Source organism: Scardinius erythrophthalmus, assembly GCF_964197995.2.
Source record: "Scardinius erythrophthalmus genome assembly, chromosome: 3".
Taxonomy (NCBI): Eukaryota; Metazoa; Chordata; class Actinopteri; order Cypriniformes; family Leuciscidae; genus Scardinius; species Scardinius erythrophthalmus.
In genome coordinates, this window is record NC_138223.1 from 38970781 (window position 1) to 38988938 (window position 18158).

The 18158-nt window shown below is 35.0% G+C and overlaps 1 protein-coding gene across 1 annotated transcript in view; it reads left to right on the top strand.

Annotated features, from left to right (window-relative positions):
* sorcs3a (sortilin related VPS10 domain containing receptor 3a) overlaps positions 1-18158 on the top strand; it is a gene marked incomplete at its 5' end in the record, with an annotated part of 250852 nt that overhangs the window by 136490 nt on the left and 96204 nt on the right. The window contains one exon of the mRNA XM_081360716.1: positions 1214-1372. Within this exon, the coding sequence (XP_081216842.1) occupies positions 1214-1372 (159 nt within the window). The remainder of the gene's footprint in view (positions 1-1213; positions 1373-18158) is intronic.

Below are 18158 nucleotides of genomic sequence, written 5' to 3' on the forward strand. Positions count from 1 at the left end.
AGAAGACACAAGGGGCCCTTTTCCATCTTCTTATAATGATAATGAACAGTAAAAATCGGAGACCCAGGCCAACAAAATCCTGGCTGTGTTTCGGCTGGCTGTTTATTGCCGCTTAATGAAAAACAATTTATCTAAATCACCGCCCCGGAGGATTCGTAGTTAAAGCTTGTGGAGAGAGAGGTGGGATTTTTGTCAGTGACGAATGCACCACTGTTTTTCCAATTCAAATCCAGTTGAGGGAAGAAAACAGCCGTTTGCATTTAGGGTGGATGGAGGCGAGAGAAAGAGTGAGATGATAGAGGTAGGGAGGTCTCGAGCTTATGTTTCACAGTTTGCTTGCTGAACATTAACACGTTTAGATGTCAACTATAAGTGTGCACGCTTAAATTAATGTACGACGAAATGCTTTAGAGCCTGTTAGTTTCCACTTAAACTTATACAACTTTGAATTTACAGTATATGTGCCATTTTTTCCAAGCAGTAAAACTCCGTAATGAAAATGTCTGCAACTGTTTTTAGCACTGAGGCTATCCTTGTATGACAGAGAAACACGGGGCCTGGCATTCAGGTGCGAACCCATTTAATGTGCAGACAGGTGTACTTACCCTTTAATTATCATGGAGATCAGATGCAGCTGCCCAGTCAAGCACGGGCATAAAAAAGAAACACTTTCCGTAATGCAGCATATTCAGTACCAGAAGACTTTTAATTAAATGGTTTGCCCATCCACAGAGTTGCCTTACAGCCAGAAACAATTTAGCAAGAGCTTGGAAACTAAGTCAAGGTCAGTTCTAAAGTGGAACCAGTTTGCTCAGTGTGTCACTGTTATTCCATTTAGACTGGAAGTAATGGTCAACCTTGACCTAGTCTGAGCTTTAGTTGGGGGTTTAAAGCCTTATTGAAGGAATAGTTCACCTAAAAATTAAAATTAAATGGAGCAAGATAGTCATACCGTGGGGATTTACACACATCATTCTCCTTTGTTTTAGTTGTCCCTTGTCGGTTCACTCTGATAGACATATAGTTGGGAGATACAGAATGACAACTGACATTCATTTGCATTTAATGTCAGTTGTCTGCTATACTGTTATAAAGATCTTATTGATTTACATTGCATCTTACTTTTTGGCCAAGAGTTTTCAGACTATTATTTCATATGTTGAGCTTTACAGGGTTAACCTCTGTGCTTTTCTGTTGTTGTTTTTTTTCTTAGATAATGGTGCTGACCGACCCGGAGTTTGAAAGCAGTGTTCTCATCAGCTCAGATGAGGGTGCCAGTTATCAGAAGTACCGCTTGAGCTTCTTTGTCTTAAGTCTGCTTTTCCATCACACACAAGAGGACTGGGCCTTAGCCTACAGCCATGACCAGAAGGTAAGCATTGCTGATTCTGAGCAAAATAATGAGCCTCCAGTGATTAAAAACCACAGTTGACCATATTGACTTTCTTAATGCACATACCTGGTCTTGTTGAAAATGACTCATCAGTTCTCGTTACTGCCGTAGAAGAGCTCATTGTTGAAAAGTTTGGTGTCAGTAATATTTGTATTTCAAGAAATATATTTATTCAGCAAGGACACATTAATCAAAAGTGACAGTAAAGACGTTTATAATGTTACATCAGATGTATATTCCAAATAAATGCTGTTCTTTAGAAGAATCGAAGAATCCTAAAAAAAAAAGGTATCATGGTTTGCAAAAAAATATTAAGGAGCACAACTATTTTCAACAATGATAATAATGAGAATTGTTTCTTGAGTAGCAAATCAGCATATTAGAATGATTTCTGATGGATCATGTGACACTGAAGACTAGAGTAATGATGTTGAAAAAAAAATTCAAATAGAAAACAGTTATTTTAATATTTCACAATATTACATTTTTACTGTATTTTTGATTAAAAAACAAAAAAAAACATCCCTGATGAGAGACTTTCAAAACCATTAAAAAAAATCTTACTGACCCCAAACTTTTCAACAGTAGTTTACATGTTCCAAGTGTTATTTGTAAGCATGGATGCAAAAAGACTGATTATGGCAATGCAGAATCCTTTTCACTTCTGTCACTAAAATTGTAGTGATAAAACATGGAATATCTCAGCCATACTGCAATGTGCTTGTAGACAGTCATGCTTACTCGCTCGAAAAATGACACACGCATGGCACTAAAGTGTCTCATTTTCTGAATGGACAAGGGTGGCTGACACTGTGTCTAGTCTCATCAGGAACAGAACAGAACTTTGGATTAGGTCAACACCTGAAACATTGTCTTATAGAGAGGTGTCAGGCTGGTCAGGTTCACTTCTTGATGATTCATTAAAAACAGATGGTGGTTTAGGCCCAGCTTTCTGTCTTTCTTATAAAGAACTCTAGCTCAGGCCCTTTTACAATAAAGGAGCCTCTGGGAATCTGGCAGAAGAAATAGCAATTGATCCCTGCTCACTATCTAAGCCTGGTTAACTGAGGTTTCATTGACCAGCAAAAGTCCACAAAAGCCATTCGATGTCTTTAATGATACTAATAGCTGACTCTAAATGGCCATTTTATGCAACCGTGAGGAAAAAGATTGCTACAGGAACAGCCATGGCCATGAACTTAAAGATACACCAAACAAGCCTCACTTTATTTGATGCAATTGGCTTGTTTTTATTAATGGAATATTCTGGGTTCAATATAAAATATGCACAATCAATAGTATTTGTTGCATAATGTTGATTACTTAAAAAGAAGCAAAAATTTAGGTTACAGTAAGGCATTTACAAAGGAAGTGAATTGTGAAACAATTATTTGATGTTGCTGTTAAATCATCCTATTTACAGTCATTTTGGGGTTTATAGCATCGCATTTTTATCGAAATGTTTCTAAAACAGGAAATTCCCACAGAAAAATTTGTAAGTGATTTTAAAATCATGGTAAGATGCATATTGTTTGCATCTCGTGGCAATATTAGTGAAACAGTAAGTATTTTAATGAGTCACAAGTCAGGTCAGAGGTCACCCTTCCGCTTGAACTCGACTGTCTCGTGAACGTGTATACGGCCATTGCCGGAAGCCAGTGATTATAGTTTATAAAGTTTTAAATATGGATATTTTTCTTACAAAAATCCATCGCTTCGCTTCAGATGGCATTAATCCACTGGCGTCTAATGAATTACTTTTATGATGGATGGATGCGCTTTTTTGGGCTTCAAAAACTCGGGCACTATTCAATGCCATTACAAAGCTGGGAAGAGCCATGATGTTATAAGAAGAAAGTCATATACACCTAGAATGGCTTGAGGGGGAGGAAATTATGGGATCAATTTGATTTTTGGAAACTTTAAGAAATGAACCCTTGTGGACCTTTTGTCTGCTTCAGTTTTGATCAGTTTGCCTGTGTTAATGCCAGCTGCATAAATGTTGGCACAGGTGTATATTTTTATTGGAATTATTCTTTTTCACACCCATTTCCTTTAATAAATAAATCTATTTTGCACTAGGTACACAAAATAGTTCCTCTCAGGACCTAATGTCCCCATTGAAGCCATTGCTGTTTTTAATCTCAGGGCCATTTAACTATACAAGTATGCAGTCTTTGTTAATAGGCTTTCATTCTGTTGGCAAGGCTTCAAAATAAAAAAAGAAATGCTATTTTTTTCCCAGATGGTGCCATTTTCTCAGGTTTGGCCTATAAATACAATACTAGCAGGGTTTTTCCTGGCTCAAAATGAGGCGGAGGTGGTAAAATCCTAATAATGTATTTTAATAAGGTAATTAAATGTTATTTTTCATAGATCATCATATCCACCTTATTTTCGAACGCGGAAGTAAACATGGGTCCAATATCCGGTTTTTGTGCGGCACTTCCGTTTCCTCGCTTCCCTGGGCTAAATAACATATCGATCGCGAAGGATTATGCAGAGTTGATAGAAAAATGTTACACATGCCGTAGCAGATGAATACTACAAAGAACTAAAGCCCCGCCTCACTCAGTTAGGGTACCGGACCTGGTTGAAAACACCCATGCATCTAGCTGGCAGAGTGCCAAAACTTCACCGGCGCCTTCAGCCCCGCCCTAAACATAGTCGAGCCAACGCTGGACTAATATGGAGGTATGTCAAATGTATTAATAATGCCATAAGAATGCAACCAAAGCATAGGATGGATAGCAATAAGTAGATGGCTATAAATAGTTGTAAATCATACAAAATAAATGCCATGATCATGCTATTATGCCATGATCACTAGATTTTATACAGGGGTTACTATAATGATTTTGTTTCTCCTTGGAGTTTTTATCATGGTTTTTATTGAGACTTCATAGCCCAGCCACTTTTCTGGTATCGGGTGGTCTTCTATAGGTGCTCACGAAATGAAAAGAACAAACATACGGTCGTTTCGATGGTTTCTTCAAATGTAAAGCTTTTAACCACAGGCGAAGGGATTCCTCAGGCCGGCGACACACTGCGTGTCCGTTTTTATTTCGGCTCCCATGTTAACAGGTTAGAACGTGCACACTGCCTGCGTGACATGCGAGTCTCACAGGCGCGGAAAACGCGTGCATGCTATGAATAGAATCGACGCCTATTTTTCACGCGACACGCAAGCGTTTTGGAAGCGTTTCCAGACAAAATAGAATAGGAAAAGATCTTTGTATTTAATTTTACATGAATACATATTAATAAATTACATTTTGATGTTTGAAATTTTAGGTTTTGACAAATGCAGATATAAATGCAATGAAAAAAAATCGATTTTCTAATATTGCACCTGTCAATACAGAACGAAATATTCTGTAGCCTGTTTTGCCGTCAATACTGCCGACGTTGTCTTTGCTGCTATATATATGTTTAACATTAAAGGCCTTCCACAACTCTCTCCCCATTATGTCGAATATAATCAGCAATGAATGAGGCTTATCATATGTCACCTAGCAGTGCCGCGTCAGACACGTTTCTGGTGTGCAAAGACGTGTAAAACGCCACGCAACAGAAACGCCACTCAGCCAGTGTGTCTCTGGTCGTAGGGCGCCTGATTAAAATGTAAATGATTTCGATGATTAAAACACTCCTGCTCCAAGTAAACCTTTCTTTTGTATCAGTTTATGACAACCTCTAACTGCACAAACAATCCCGGTCTTCCCCGAAGCCATGACGATGAGTTAGTTGTTAGGAACACTTGTTTAATTAACCGATATGGTGAAAAGTGATCAGCGCGCCAGTGACCGGAAGTCTCGCACAAAATACCGTCAACTGGCTGCGTCCGTATTTCCGTTAAAAATAAGGTGAATAGCCTAATGTGTTTTCGGCATTATTTTTGTGGGTGGAGGTTGGTACCTCTAGGGGGGTCCGGGGGCATGCCCCCCCGTAAGATTTTTTTGTACATTTTAAAGATAAATTCATTAATCTGGTGCACTTTGAGTCACCCAAATCCACTGTTAAAAATAAAAAAATCCACCTGCAAACCACCCATATTCTTTGATTTAGATATCTGCATCTGATCACATTACAATTATTCAAATTCTCAGTGTTAAGCATGATAATATGGTAACATATCACACTGAAGTTGGCTAATTAAAAATGAACAATTTAAGAATTTAAGAATTAAGTTCTTCTTTTGGCAAAATTACATTTCCTTAATAGCCTTAAGCTTTACTCCATTCAAACTTAAATTTTCAATGTTTCATTACATCACTGTTTGAAAACAGAATAATTTTTTGTACATTTATAAGGTTTTATTTTATTAAATGTTTGCTCCATCTTTCATTTCAAATTCTTAAATTTGATCAATATATTCAATTAAAATCAGACATTAGGCTGTTTCCAATCAAATTAAAACTTTTTAACAGTAGTTTACATGTTCCAAGTGTTATTTGTAAGCACGGATGCAAAAAGACTGATTATGTCAATGCAGAATCCTTTTCACTTCTGTCTCTAAAATTTTTGTGATAAAACATGGAATATCTCAGCCATACTGCAATGTGCTTGTAGACAGTCATGCTTACTCGCTCGAAAAATGACACACGCATGGCACTAAAGTGTCTCATTTTCTGAATGGACAAGGGTGGCTGACACTGTGTCTAGTCTCATCAGGAACAGAGCATGTAATAATTTACATTGAAAAATTATAACTGTATTAAATTAGATTATTTTAAATATTTTTGAATATACAAATAAGGAATGTTGAAAAGAATGATACTTTATGAAACTAAACCGCCAGTAGGAGGCGGCAGGCGACCGTCTTAATGAGCGAGTCATTGAGTCATTCATTCAAACGATTCGTTCAAAAGGCTGATTCATTCCGAATGAGGCAGTTTATGAATGGATAATTGAATCTTTGACTCAATCGATTCGTTCAAAACGCTGAATCATTCAGTAATGAAACATGGCTGAGTGTTGCTGTGAGATACGTTACGGTTCTGCTGTGATCTTTGTTTGGAACTATTTTCGCTGCTGAAACAGAACAAAAACAGTCATTGCGTCTCAAATGTAAGTGACTTAATTTTAACTATTGTTTATTGAACTGTTATGAAATCAGTCTCGGTTTCAATCTTGATGACATTCAGGAAAACATCACTCTGATCGTGTGTAGCCTAGGCTATATTGTTTCTTAACTATAATATGTTATAAATAACAGCACGAGCCTCAACAGCGCAACTTTGTTACCGTCAGTATATTAGGTAGGCCTATTATCAACTATAGGCTATCAATCGCCACTTACATTAATTTAAATAAAACAGAATCATCCTCACGTTTTCGGTGATTCGGAATATTTTTATATTATTATTTTTTTTAATCAGGGCATTTGTCCGGAGGGTTGTTCCATAAAAGACGCTTAGAAAAGCGGGGATTAAACTCCAAAACCGGACTTGAATGAGCCTAACAAATGAGTTGGGGCTAAAGTGGTTCCATAAAAGGAAATTGAAGCTCACGCAATCTCACTAATTTGATCCAGGTTTATCAAGTCTAGATAATTGCGTGTGCACGCATTTCTTAAGCAGCCCTAGAGGTCGATCGTGGATCAAATCGATCCACCATCAAACAGCGTACATATTTTGTGCTGTTTTATGCGTTTGTGACATGTTTTTCCCCCCCTCAGTTCAAAACTTACATTTTACAGTTATATTCTCCATCTGTAAATGTTCGAAAGCCATGCAAATGTATCCATTTTGCTGCTAATTTTCATATTGAACGAGCGCTGCTGCGCGCATGCGCGCCAAATAGGAGCGCAATAATTCTTAAAATCGGAAAATTCGGAAAATTAATATGCGATATTTTATAACACTAGAAATATCTTCTAATTATAATAATTTATCTTTAGGATGTTGGATAAGTTGCACTGAACTTCAAGCAAACAGAAGTACTTCAGTGAAGTAGCCTATAATTCAGGGAAGTTTATTTTAAGAAACTAAATGCCTATATGAATATACAAAATATAGTTTTGGGTATAGGACCTATGCTACTTAATAAAGATGATGTATACTTATTTAGAATGCTGAGAATTACAGCTTTTAATGCAATATTTTTTTGGAAAGCAAGAATCCCCAGTTTTAAATGAGTAGATTTAGTTTCTAAAGTACATTATGGAGAGGATAACATTAAATTAAGAGCAAATGTATACATTTTGAAAAGATATGTGCAACTCTAAAATCAAAGAATATTCCATAAAATAAAGGAATATATATTATTAACTACATTTTTATATAACACTCCCTCCCTTTTATTTCTAGTAATTTGTTCTTTTAATTATTTACTTATTTAATATTGCATATTTGATATTCAAATAATATTACTTGAATAACTATTAGGAATTATGTGTCATTATAAGAGTTTGATATAAATATGTTAATGTTAAATTTTTATTACTATTTATTTATTGTTTTTTGTCTTATCCCCCTTAAATCATATGTAAAAGTGTCTATGAACTTTTTGGTTATTGTTCTATTCATGTGTGTTTTTAGGCTATGTGTTGGTGGGTATTATCACAAAAGAAAAAAAGTAGAAGGAAAAATAAGGAATATTTATTGGGGGAAAATATGATGTCTTTAAAGGAACTGTAAATTTGTATAATTGTGTTAAATGTGTTTGAATTGAAAGACATAATAAAGTACATATATATATATATATATATATATATATATATATATATATATATATATATATATATATATATATATATATATATATATATATACACTAAAATATTTGTTATTTGGACATTAGATGTGCCTTATTTAGAATTTTAAACCTGTGTGTATATTTTTATGATAGCAATAACTGTAAAGGGACTATTGTAATGGGGTAAATCAAATGTAGGCTAATATACTGTCAATTACTAAGCTCAGATTCATCTTACCAGTTAAAATTTAAAATTTAAAATTTGCTTTTGTAATTATTTATTTTTAATTTTGTGATTTTAACTTATGCTTTACAAAGCTTTTTTTAGATTGTGTTCTAATGTTCTTCTAATCATAAACATGTACTACAGCTGCCAAACAAAACCAGAGAGAAATGTATTCATAAATCTTTAAAACAATCTAATTAAATCTTGGGCACAAAACATTCAGCCAGTAAAAAAAAGAAAACCTGTAGTATATATATATACAGTGCTATGCATAAGTTTAGGCATCCATGCTAAAGTTGACTAAAAAGAGGAATAAAAAATCATCTTTTGGAAATTGAACTTAATGCCTTAATTTAAAAAAATAGGAAAAATCCAACCTTTAAGAACACCAATTTTCTTTGTGAATGAATAATGTATCGTAAATAAATAAATGTTCTTCCTTAAAATACAGGGTGCATAAGTTTGGACACCCCTATGTTAAATTCCCATAGAGGCAGGCAGATTTTTATTTTTAAGTATTTAAAAAAAAAATTTTTTTAGGATGCTATGCATCCTGATAAAGTTCCCTTGGCCTTTGGAATTAAAATAGCCCCACATCATCACATAGCCTTCACCATACCTAGAGATTGGCATGGGGTACTTTCCATAAGATCATCTCTCAATGCAAATCAAACTAGCTATTAGGCTAACTGAAATAAAACCATGCCAATCTCAAGGTATGGTGAAGGCTATGTGATGATGTGGGGCTATTTTAATTCCAAAGGCCAAGGGAACTTTATCAGGATGCATAGTATCCTAAAAAAATTTTTTATATATATACTTAAAAATAAAAATCTGCCTGCCTCTATGGGAATTTAACATAGGGGTGTCCAAACTTATGCACCCTGTATGTTAAGGAAGAACATTTATTTATTTACGATACATTATTCATTCACAAAGAAAATTGGTGTTCTTAAAGGTTGTATTTTTCCTAATTTTTTAAATTAAGGCATTAAGTTCAATTTCCAAAAGATGATTTTTTTATTCTTCTTTTTAGTCAACTTTAGCATGGGTGCCTAAACTTATGCATAGCACTGTATATATATATATGTATATATATATATATATATATATATATATATATATATATATATATATATATATATATATATATATATATATAGGTCTATATTGACTAATTTATCATTGTAGCCTTATTTAAGTTGATTTTCTGTATACTGTGTATTTATTTTTGGACTAATAGTGGTTAATAAAGTCCAATAATGGTATGAGAGAGTGTCAGTGGTAATATCATTGTGTTCCTATTGGTCAGTGTTAGAGGATCTGTGTAACAACTGAGGCTTAGCCTGACAGTTAGCCTGCCCTGGACCAGGCTAGTTTCCCAGCATAAGTTGCCGGGGTAACTGAGTTTGAACTTTTTTAAGTTTGATTTATGAAACCGAATCTACCAAAAATAAGCCTGACTAACCGAAATAAGCCTGGCTTATACTCTAATCTTGGTTTATGGAACAGCCCCCGGATGGGCTACAATTCTCTCTCACTTTTCCCTTCAAAAAAGAAAGAAAGAAAAACACACGTGTCCCGGACAAAGTTGGTCCCAGACAAGCGTTATTGTCGAGTCCTCCTGATATGTTTTCCTTGATTGGTTTTCCATGAAGAGAATTACGTTGTTGAAAACGAAAGTAAAGTGACGCACGTTCATTGCGTTTTACCGAGTTCCGTGTCTTTATTAAACTCAACACAAAATGATTTATCTGTCATCCACCCTCGATTAATTGGAATGGAATGTTTTTATTACTTACCCGCGTGCAGCGCGCAGCAGCAGCACTATACGGCTTGAGAATGGACACAAGCGGTAACCGCAACAGAACCGTCACGGTGGAAAAAGTGTATCTGACCATGACTGTCTGTCCGAGTTTTGTCGAGAGCCGGAGGCGGCACGAAATTTGACGGAGGCGGCCGCCTCATAATTCTCTATGCAGGAAAAACCCTGTGAGCTTTATTCCTGGTTTCTGCTTTTGCATATTATAAAGTCATTTGGATAAATTATGCAACGATAACTGTGTGTATAAAAAAAAATTGTGTGTGCTTGTAATATTTGAGAGAAAAATACTCAACTACAAATCACAAATCCAACCACTGTTTGCACCAGTGGAGTTTTGCAGGCATCTAAAGGGGGAAATTTGGAACTGCGCCCAAACAAAATCTTTCTGTAAGCAAATTTTTTGAGAAATCAACTTTTTTACATTTATGGCTTTGATTTTCTAGCTGTTTTAGTTCAACATGTTCCATAATATATATATGTAATGATATATTTTATAATGATAAATGAAAATAATGTTCATAAATCATTTTCATAAACTTAAACCTCTATAACTTTTTGGTTTCACTTTTTAAACTTTTGTTTTACTTTAACCATAATCTGCTATGGGTCTTCTTTAAAATGAGATCAACCTTAAGCCTGTGCTCCCAAGCTTCAAATTACTATGATATGTCTATACACAGACATTTTTGTCCGCTATAATGGACCTACAGTATGTGTAACTTTTTTTACATTTACACACAAGGTTTAAAGGTATTAAAAAACCTTCTGAGAGGTTTCTGGCCTTGATATGCCGCAAGCAAAAGGTTTAATGAATTTCAAACATGCCCAAATAAATTCTATAAAGAAATCTATCTTGGACTTTGGCCTGAACTGATGAGAATGTTTTGTCCGCAGTCAATTGGCTGAAACCATGGATTCAAGGTTTTACAGGTTAGCAAGCATTTTCTCCATTCAAAAATATGCTAGAAATTGCAAATAATCCAGTGCATTGAAGTAGATATTTTACCAATGACGGATTTGCTTCTGGAGGGCTCTTAAAAGTGTGACTTTTCCTGATGTCTTTGACACTGTGCTCAAGGACTGTGTACATACTTTTGGTGCCATCAGCCCGTCAGACAGCTTTCGCCAGGTATTGCAGACCCCCTTTCCTGAAACATATGTTTGGTGTGCAAATCTTCCAGCTTTGGGTGTTTCTGGAAGAGCCCAGCACTGCAAGCAAAGAGTTGAGATTAAAATTATGCATGGTAGATAGTTGAGAGATGACAAAACTTGCATTTTCCTTCAGGCACAGCATTGGCTTCTCCTCTGTAATCTTCCATTTTAAACTGAAGAAAAATATAGCATCAGTGTCGCTGCTAAAGAATTCAACTGTTGTTTCTTGTTGATGCAGGAGTTGTCTAAATAAATGACAAACAAATTATGCCCACATTCTATCATTCCAGCATTTTGCTCTTGATAACAGACATGTCATTCTCAAAGTACTGTGTATTGCCAGCTTTATCATTCCTGTTGAATGAGATGACAGAGAATTCATTTCAGCTTCAGGGACTTTGCACCATTGCAATATTCATAGAATTGTTTGCTTTTGTCATGCTATTTATATCAAATTCTTTTATGTTGTGATTATTGGTTGTTTTATGAACCCACAGTACTGAAGCAATGTACTGACGTGATTTGAGGCACAATGTGCAATTCTACTCTGAATTCTATATGACTCCAAAGATAAAATAAGATTTGTCATATTGCCTACCTCTACTTTGGCCTAAATGGTCTGTCAATCATTTTTCTGATTTACCTTTTTTAGTGCAATTTTCCACCGGACAAAATTGCGATTGTTAACTCATGATTTCTGTTCTGTCTGTGCGCACCAATCTTGCACTTCTATCTACTCCTCAACCAGACCACCTAGAGACTTCGGATTTTCGGCATTATGTTAAGGAAGGTCTAATCTCGGGAACGCATAAAAAAAATCCAGGAAAAGATTTACTATCTCTTAGTGTTGTGATCCCATGACGTGAGAAAATTGCGCTAAAACACTCACAGGGCCCTATTTTAACGATCTGAAACGCAAGTGTCAAAGCGCAAAGCGCAAGTAACTTTGTGGGCGGGTCTTGGCGCTGTTGCTATTTTCCCGGCGGGATAAATGACTCTTGCGCCCGGCGCAAATCTAAAAGGGGTTGGTCTGAAGTAGCTTCATTATTCATAGGTGTGGTTTGGGCGTAACGTGAAATAAACCAATCAGAGCGTCATCTCACATTCCCTTTAAGAGCAGACGTGTTTGTTCTAAAGCGGATTCCTATTGTAACGGCGGATTTGCCAGGCGCGCGCCAGGAGCGGTTCACAGCCAAGGAGACCGGCGTTCTCGTCAGGGACGTTGGGGATGGAGAAACACACCCAAATTAACTTCGGTTAAAAAGGCGTATGATAATTTGGGTAAATGTGTAAGCTAGATGTATGCTTTTATAATAAATTGTCAATCTATCTATCTATCTATCTATCTATCTATCTATCTATCTATCTATCTATCTATCTATCTATCTATCTATCTATCTATCTATCTATCTATCTATCTATCTATCTATCTATCTATCTATCTATCTATCTATCTATCTATCTATCTATCTATCTATTGTAATAATGTATGATTTGCAAAAATGAAAACTGCTGCTTCTTTGTAGATGAGAGAATCAAAGTGCATTCGCGTTGTGCACACACTACATTGATTATTGCCAAGCATGCGCCCTTAAAATAGCATATGAATAACATGCGCAACGCGCCACTGACTTTAAACAATTTTTTCCTGGTTAGTAGCGCAATTGTTTTCTAAACCTGCAAAATAGCATGAAGGAACGTTTGCGCTGGAACACGCCTCCTCTTTGCGCTGAACCGCCCCGGGGAGCGCAAGTGTATTTCTTAGTTAAACGACGTGCTTCTGTGGAGGGAAAAGCGCACTTTGCGCGGGTGCAAAATAGGAATGATACATGCGTCGGTGTACAAAGTCAATTGCGCTGGGTGCAAGATAGGGCCCACTGAGTTTTTATTACTTGTTTCTTCTTCATTTTGTTGCCTTGCAAAGCTAAATTTTTAAAATGGATAAATTAGTTTGGCTGTACTTCTCTGTGACTTGTAACATCTTAAAAACCAACATAAAAAAAAGTGTTATAATATGTTTTGCCATATTGCTCACCCCCAGCACAATGATTTCTGAAGGATCATGTGACACTGAAGACTGGAGTAATGATGTTGAAATGTTGAATGATGTTCAGCTTTACATCACAGGAAAAAAAAAAATACATTTTAAAATGTTTAAATAGAAAACAATTCTATTTATATTTCCCAATATTACTGTTTTTAATGTATTTAATAGAAGATAATTTAATAGAAAAAAAATGAAAGAAAAAGTTTTAACATTATAGCACGTATCATTAACCTACATCTATGTCAGGCAGATAGATGTTAAATCTCAATCATTTAATTCAAAAGTGACAAAAAAAAAAAAAAAAAAAAAAAAAAAAACATTTAGCAGGTAAATATCCCCTCCGCCATGGGCCACTTTTATGATACTTTTCTCATTTTTGGAGTTTGACAGTAAAAATCTGCATCTGATTTCATTGTGTGACCCTGGACCACAAAACCTATATTATACATCATCTGAAGGCTGAATAAATAAGCTTTCCATTAATGTATGGTTTGTTATGATGTCAAATGATTAATCGCGATTAATCGCATTCAAAATAAAAGTTTGTGTTTACATAATATATGTGTGTGTATGGAGTATAATTATTTTCTATATATAAATACACATACATGCATATTTAAGAAAAATGTGTTATTTATATATAAAATATTTATATATAATATAAATTATATATTATATATAATATAAATATATATACACAGTATATACATGCAAATATTTCTTAAATATTTACATTCGTGTGTGTGTATTTATATATAGAAAATAATTATACACCGTACATACAAATATATTATGTAAAAACAAACTTTTATTTTGGATGTGATTAATCGCGATTAAAAGTTTGACAGCCCTATTATGATAGGACACTATTTGGCCGAGATACAACTATTTGGAAATCTGGAATCTGAGGGTGCAAAAAAATCGACAATTGAGAAAATCGCCTTTAAAATTGTCCATTTATGTTCGCGATTATGCTGCACTCACTCACAAAAATAAATGCTTTATATATTTATGGTAGGAAATGTACAAAATATCTTCATGGAACATAATCTTTACTTAATATCTTAATGATTTTTGGCATAAAAGGAAAAATCGATAATTTTGACCCATACAATGTATTGTTGGCTATTGCCACAAATATACCCGTGCGACTTGTGACTGGTTTTGTGATCCAGAGTCACACACACACACACACACACACACACACACACACACACACACACACACACACACACACACACACACACACACACACACACACACACACACACACACACACACACACACACACACACACACACACACACACACACACACACACACACACACACACACATATATATATATAAACAGTAAGAATAAGTAAAACCATTTTCAAAAGCTTTGGATTGGATCAACGCATGGAATTCTCCAAAAAGAGTTCCCTAGAGTGACGTTGTGATGTTCCAAAATAAGCGCCACTAGAGTGTTGTTTTCTTATGAGAGTGTTGCCTTGTTCCATCAAAAAAAAAAAAAAAAAGAACTATTAATCTGTTCAGCTGAGTGTATATCATTGTCACATACTTCTGACAATCTGACACATCAGAGAAACACTCTGGTTTATCACTAAAAACAAACACCTGTCTGAAAGACTGAGCATATTTCATTGTCAGATTTTTGAATCCATGGGGGTTTTTATTATACAGAACTTGACATTTTACAGAATTCCCTTTATAATGTTCCTTCGAAAGAGATAATAAAGAGTAAACAATGCACTAAAGAAATTTGAGCTAAAAACACCCAATCCAAGCATGATAAAGAGATAAACAGAAGAAATATTAGGCCATATTTATTTGACGGAAACAGCAATAGCAAGGGTTTTGTGCCTTTAAGAATTGTAGGAATGGATTATTACTTACTGTACACCGCACTACTTATACTATAAAAAAAATAGTATGTGAAAGTTTGTATTTCGTGCTTTTTTTGTTTTAAATAAAGGAAGCATGTAGATTTTACACAGGTGTTTTCCCCATGTTTTTATTTGTGTTGGGTTTTTTTGGGTTAGGGTTAAATATCTGTAAACGTAACAGATAATTTCCTATCTGAAAATTAATGTACCTTATCCATTTTTCTAAAGCTTTCTATTTTCTTAAGTATTATCAAAAAATAAATTATTATAGAAATAATATTATTTTTCAAACAGCATCACGATTGAGAGCTGTTGTTCCCGATTAAGCAGCATCATGCCAAAGTAGTGATATCCGGAAGTTAAAAAAGGTATGATTTCAAATGTGATATTGCTTGCATTCAACAGTTTAATAAACAAAATGCAAATTTTGAGAAACTTATATTTTAGACACAATATTGCCAGTTAATTTGTCTGCTTTTTACTCTGCCAACGATAAAAGAGCATAGTTCTTAACAGAGACTAGCTGGTAATTCATTTCTGAATGAGTGTTTTTGAACAAATCAATTGAAGTGAATAATTCATTGGCTCTATGATAAAGAGTCACTTGTGTCATTCCATAGGTGATTCATTTCTGAGTGAATCAGCATTTGTAGGCGAATCGATTGAGCTAATTATTCATTGCCTGAATGTTTGAAAGAATCATTTAACGACTCACTCGTTATATTGCCTCCTACTGGCATAATAATGTAACAATAACATAACAATAAAGACTCACTGAAATGTTTAAACAAATACAATTCAAAACTAATATATCGTCAAAGTTTTAACGTTATACGATCCCCGTTCACACGAATCCGCAAAAATGACTGAAAACACTGTATTCTGCTGCCAGGCCAGTAGTTGGCGATGTCACTTTGTAAAGAAACACTTTACGGCTATAGACTGAACACGTAATACACATGAGCATGACGTAACTGTGTTTACACTGAGACGATAAAGGTATCATTTTCAAAAACTTGCACTTTAAAACCCGATTTCAAAGGTTTGCGTTTTCAGGCCCCAAAACGCTGTTATGGTGTTATCGTGTTGAAAATGGTGTCGTGTAAACTGCAACAGTTATGCGAGGGGCATAACTGACTTCAAAATGTCTTAAAGAAAAAAATGTGATGACTAATGACTAAGACTAGTCTAAGCAGTTCATGCAACTGGCCACAGAACCAACCGATTGTAAATTATAAATAAAACACATACCTTGTATTTGAATGAGTTTAGGTAATATTTCAACTATAAATAATCATTCTGAGATTATTGGCCAGTACATTGTGAAAATATAGTATGTCATTCCAAATATATACCCTATGTGCTATTTGTGTGAGCATGTTCTAGCAATATATTTGTGTATGTGTAACCTTTTTGCTCCCTCACTACTTCCCATCAGTCTTTGTGGGAATATAAAAACACATTGGCCATATTCAAACCCCAGTCACACTGTCAGCACTGTAGTTCCCCAGCTCTCTGACCTCTCCCCTGGGCTGGCTGCCTCATGGGACGGCTCGTAAATGCCTGTGGATAACTCCTCAGGTGCTCCCTGACCTCCCGCATCATTCACAGAGCTGAAATACCTCCCCAGAGAGAGAGAGAGAGAGAGAGAGAGAGAGAGAGAGAGAGAGAGAGAGAGAGAGAGAGAGAGAGAGAGAGAGAGAGAGAGAGAGAGAGAGAGAGAGAGAGAGAGAGAGAGAGAGAGAGATGGGGGATAACAGATTGAGAGAATAAGGGAGAAATTGCATGCATAAGGTATCATGACATGCTCGAATTAGAAGAGACAGAGCCTGGTGCATGTGATCTTGTCCTCAGGTTTTTTTTGTTTTTGTTTTTTAAAGGTTTATTTCAGGCCAAACATAAATTTAAAAATGATGGTTTGACCAAAAACTTATTATTTTTGTTTAAAAATATCTAATTAAATTATTTGAATTTGTAATTCATTAAAATAATATATAATTAATTACAAAATATGAATAGTTATAAACCAATTAATAATAATAATAATAATAATAATAATAAAACAATGTTATTGTGCACATTGACATTACACAATACCATTAAAATATATTTTGAAACAGCAATTCAACCAGCAAGTTTATCCCATTTAACCCATCAGTTTAGACTAACAAGAATTGCAATGTTGCCAAAAGAAACCTTTGCACTTTGAGTCCATTTGAACGCAATTGACTGCCGGGCACATGCTCAGTGAGGTTCTTGCTTAAAAACGAGGCAGAGATCAGTATTTTATTGAGTGACAGATACAAAGAAATGTGAATTACTGTGATTCTACATATAAACTCAAATCAGATGAATAATATTACCTTAAAATGTTGCCCAAACTAGCTTGGGAATAAAGGTTTTTATATTGAGGATAAGGTTTTATTAGTTCCCAGAATGCATTGCATGTATTTATTATTGTTTTAAAGGGATACTCCACTCTAAAATGAAAATTCTGTCATCATTTACTCACCCTCATGTTGTTTCAAACCTGTATGAATTTCTTTCTTCTGCTGAACAGAAAGGAAGATATTTAGAAGAATGTCAGTAACCAGGCAGTTTTTGGTACCATTGACTTCCATAGTAGGAAAAAAATATACTATGGAAGTCAATGGTACCAAAAAGTGTCTGGTTACTGACATTCTTTTAAATATCTTCCTTTCTGTTCAGCAGAAGAAAGAAATTCATACAGGTTTGAAACAACATGAGGGTGAGTAAATGATGACAGAATTTTCATTTTAGAGTGGAGTATCCCTTTAAGTTTCTGATGGATTTATATTGATGTATATACAGTGAGGAAAATAAGTATTTGAACACCCTGCTATTTTGCAAGTTCTCCCACTTGGAAATCATGGAGGGGTCTGAAATTGTCATCGTAGGTGCATGTCC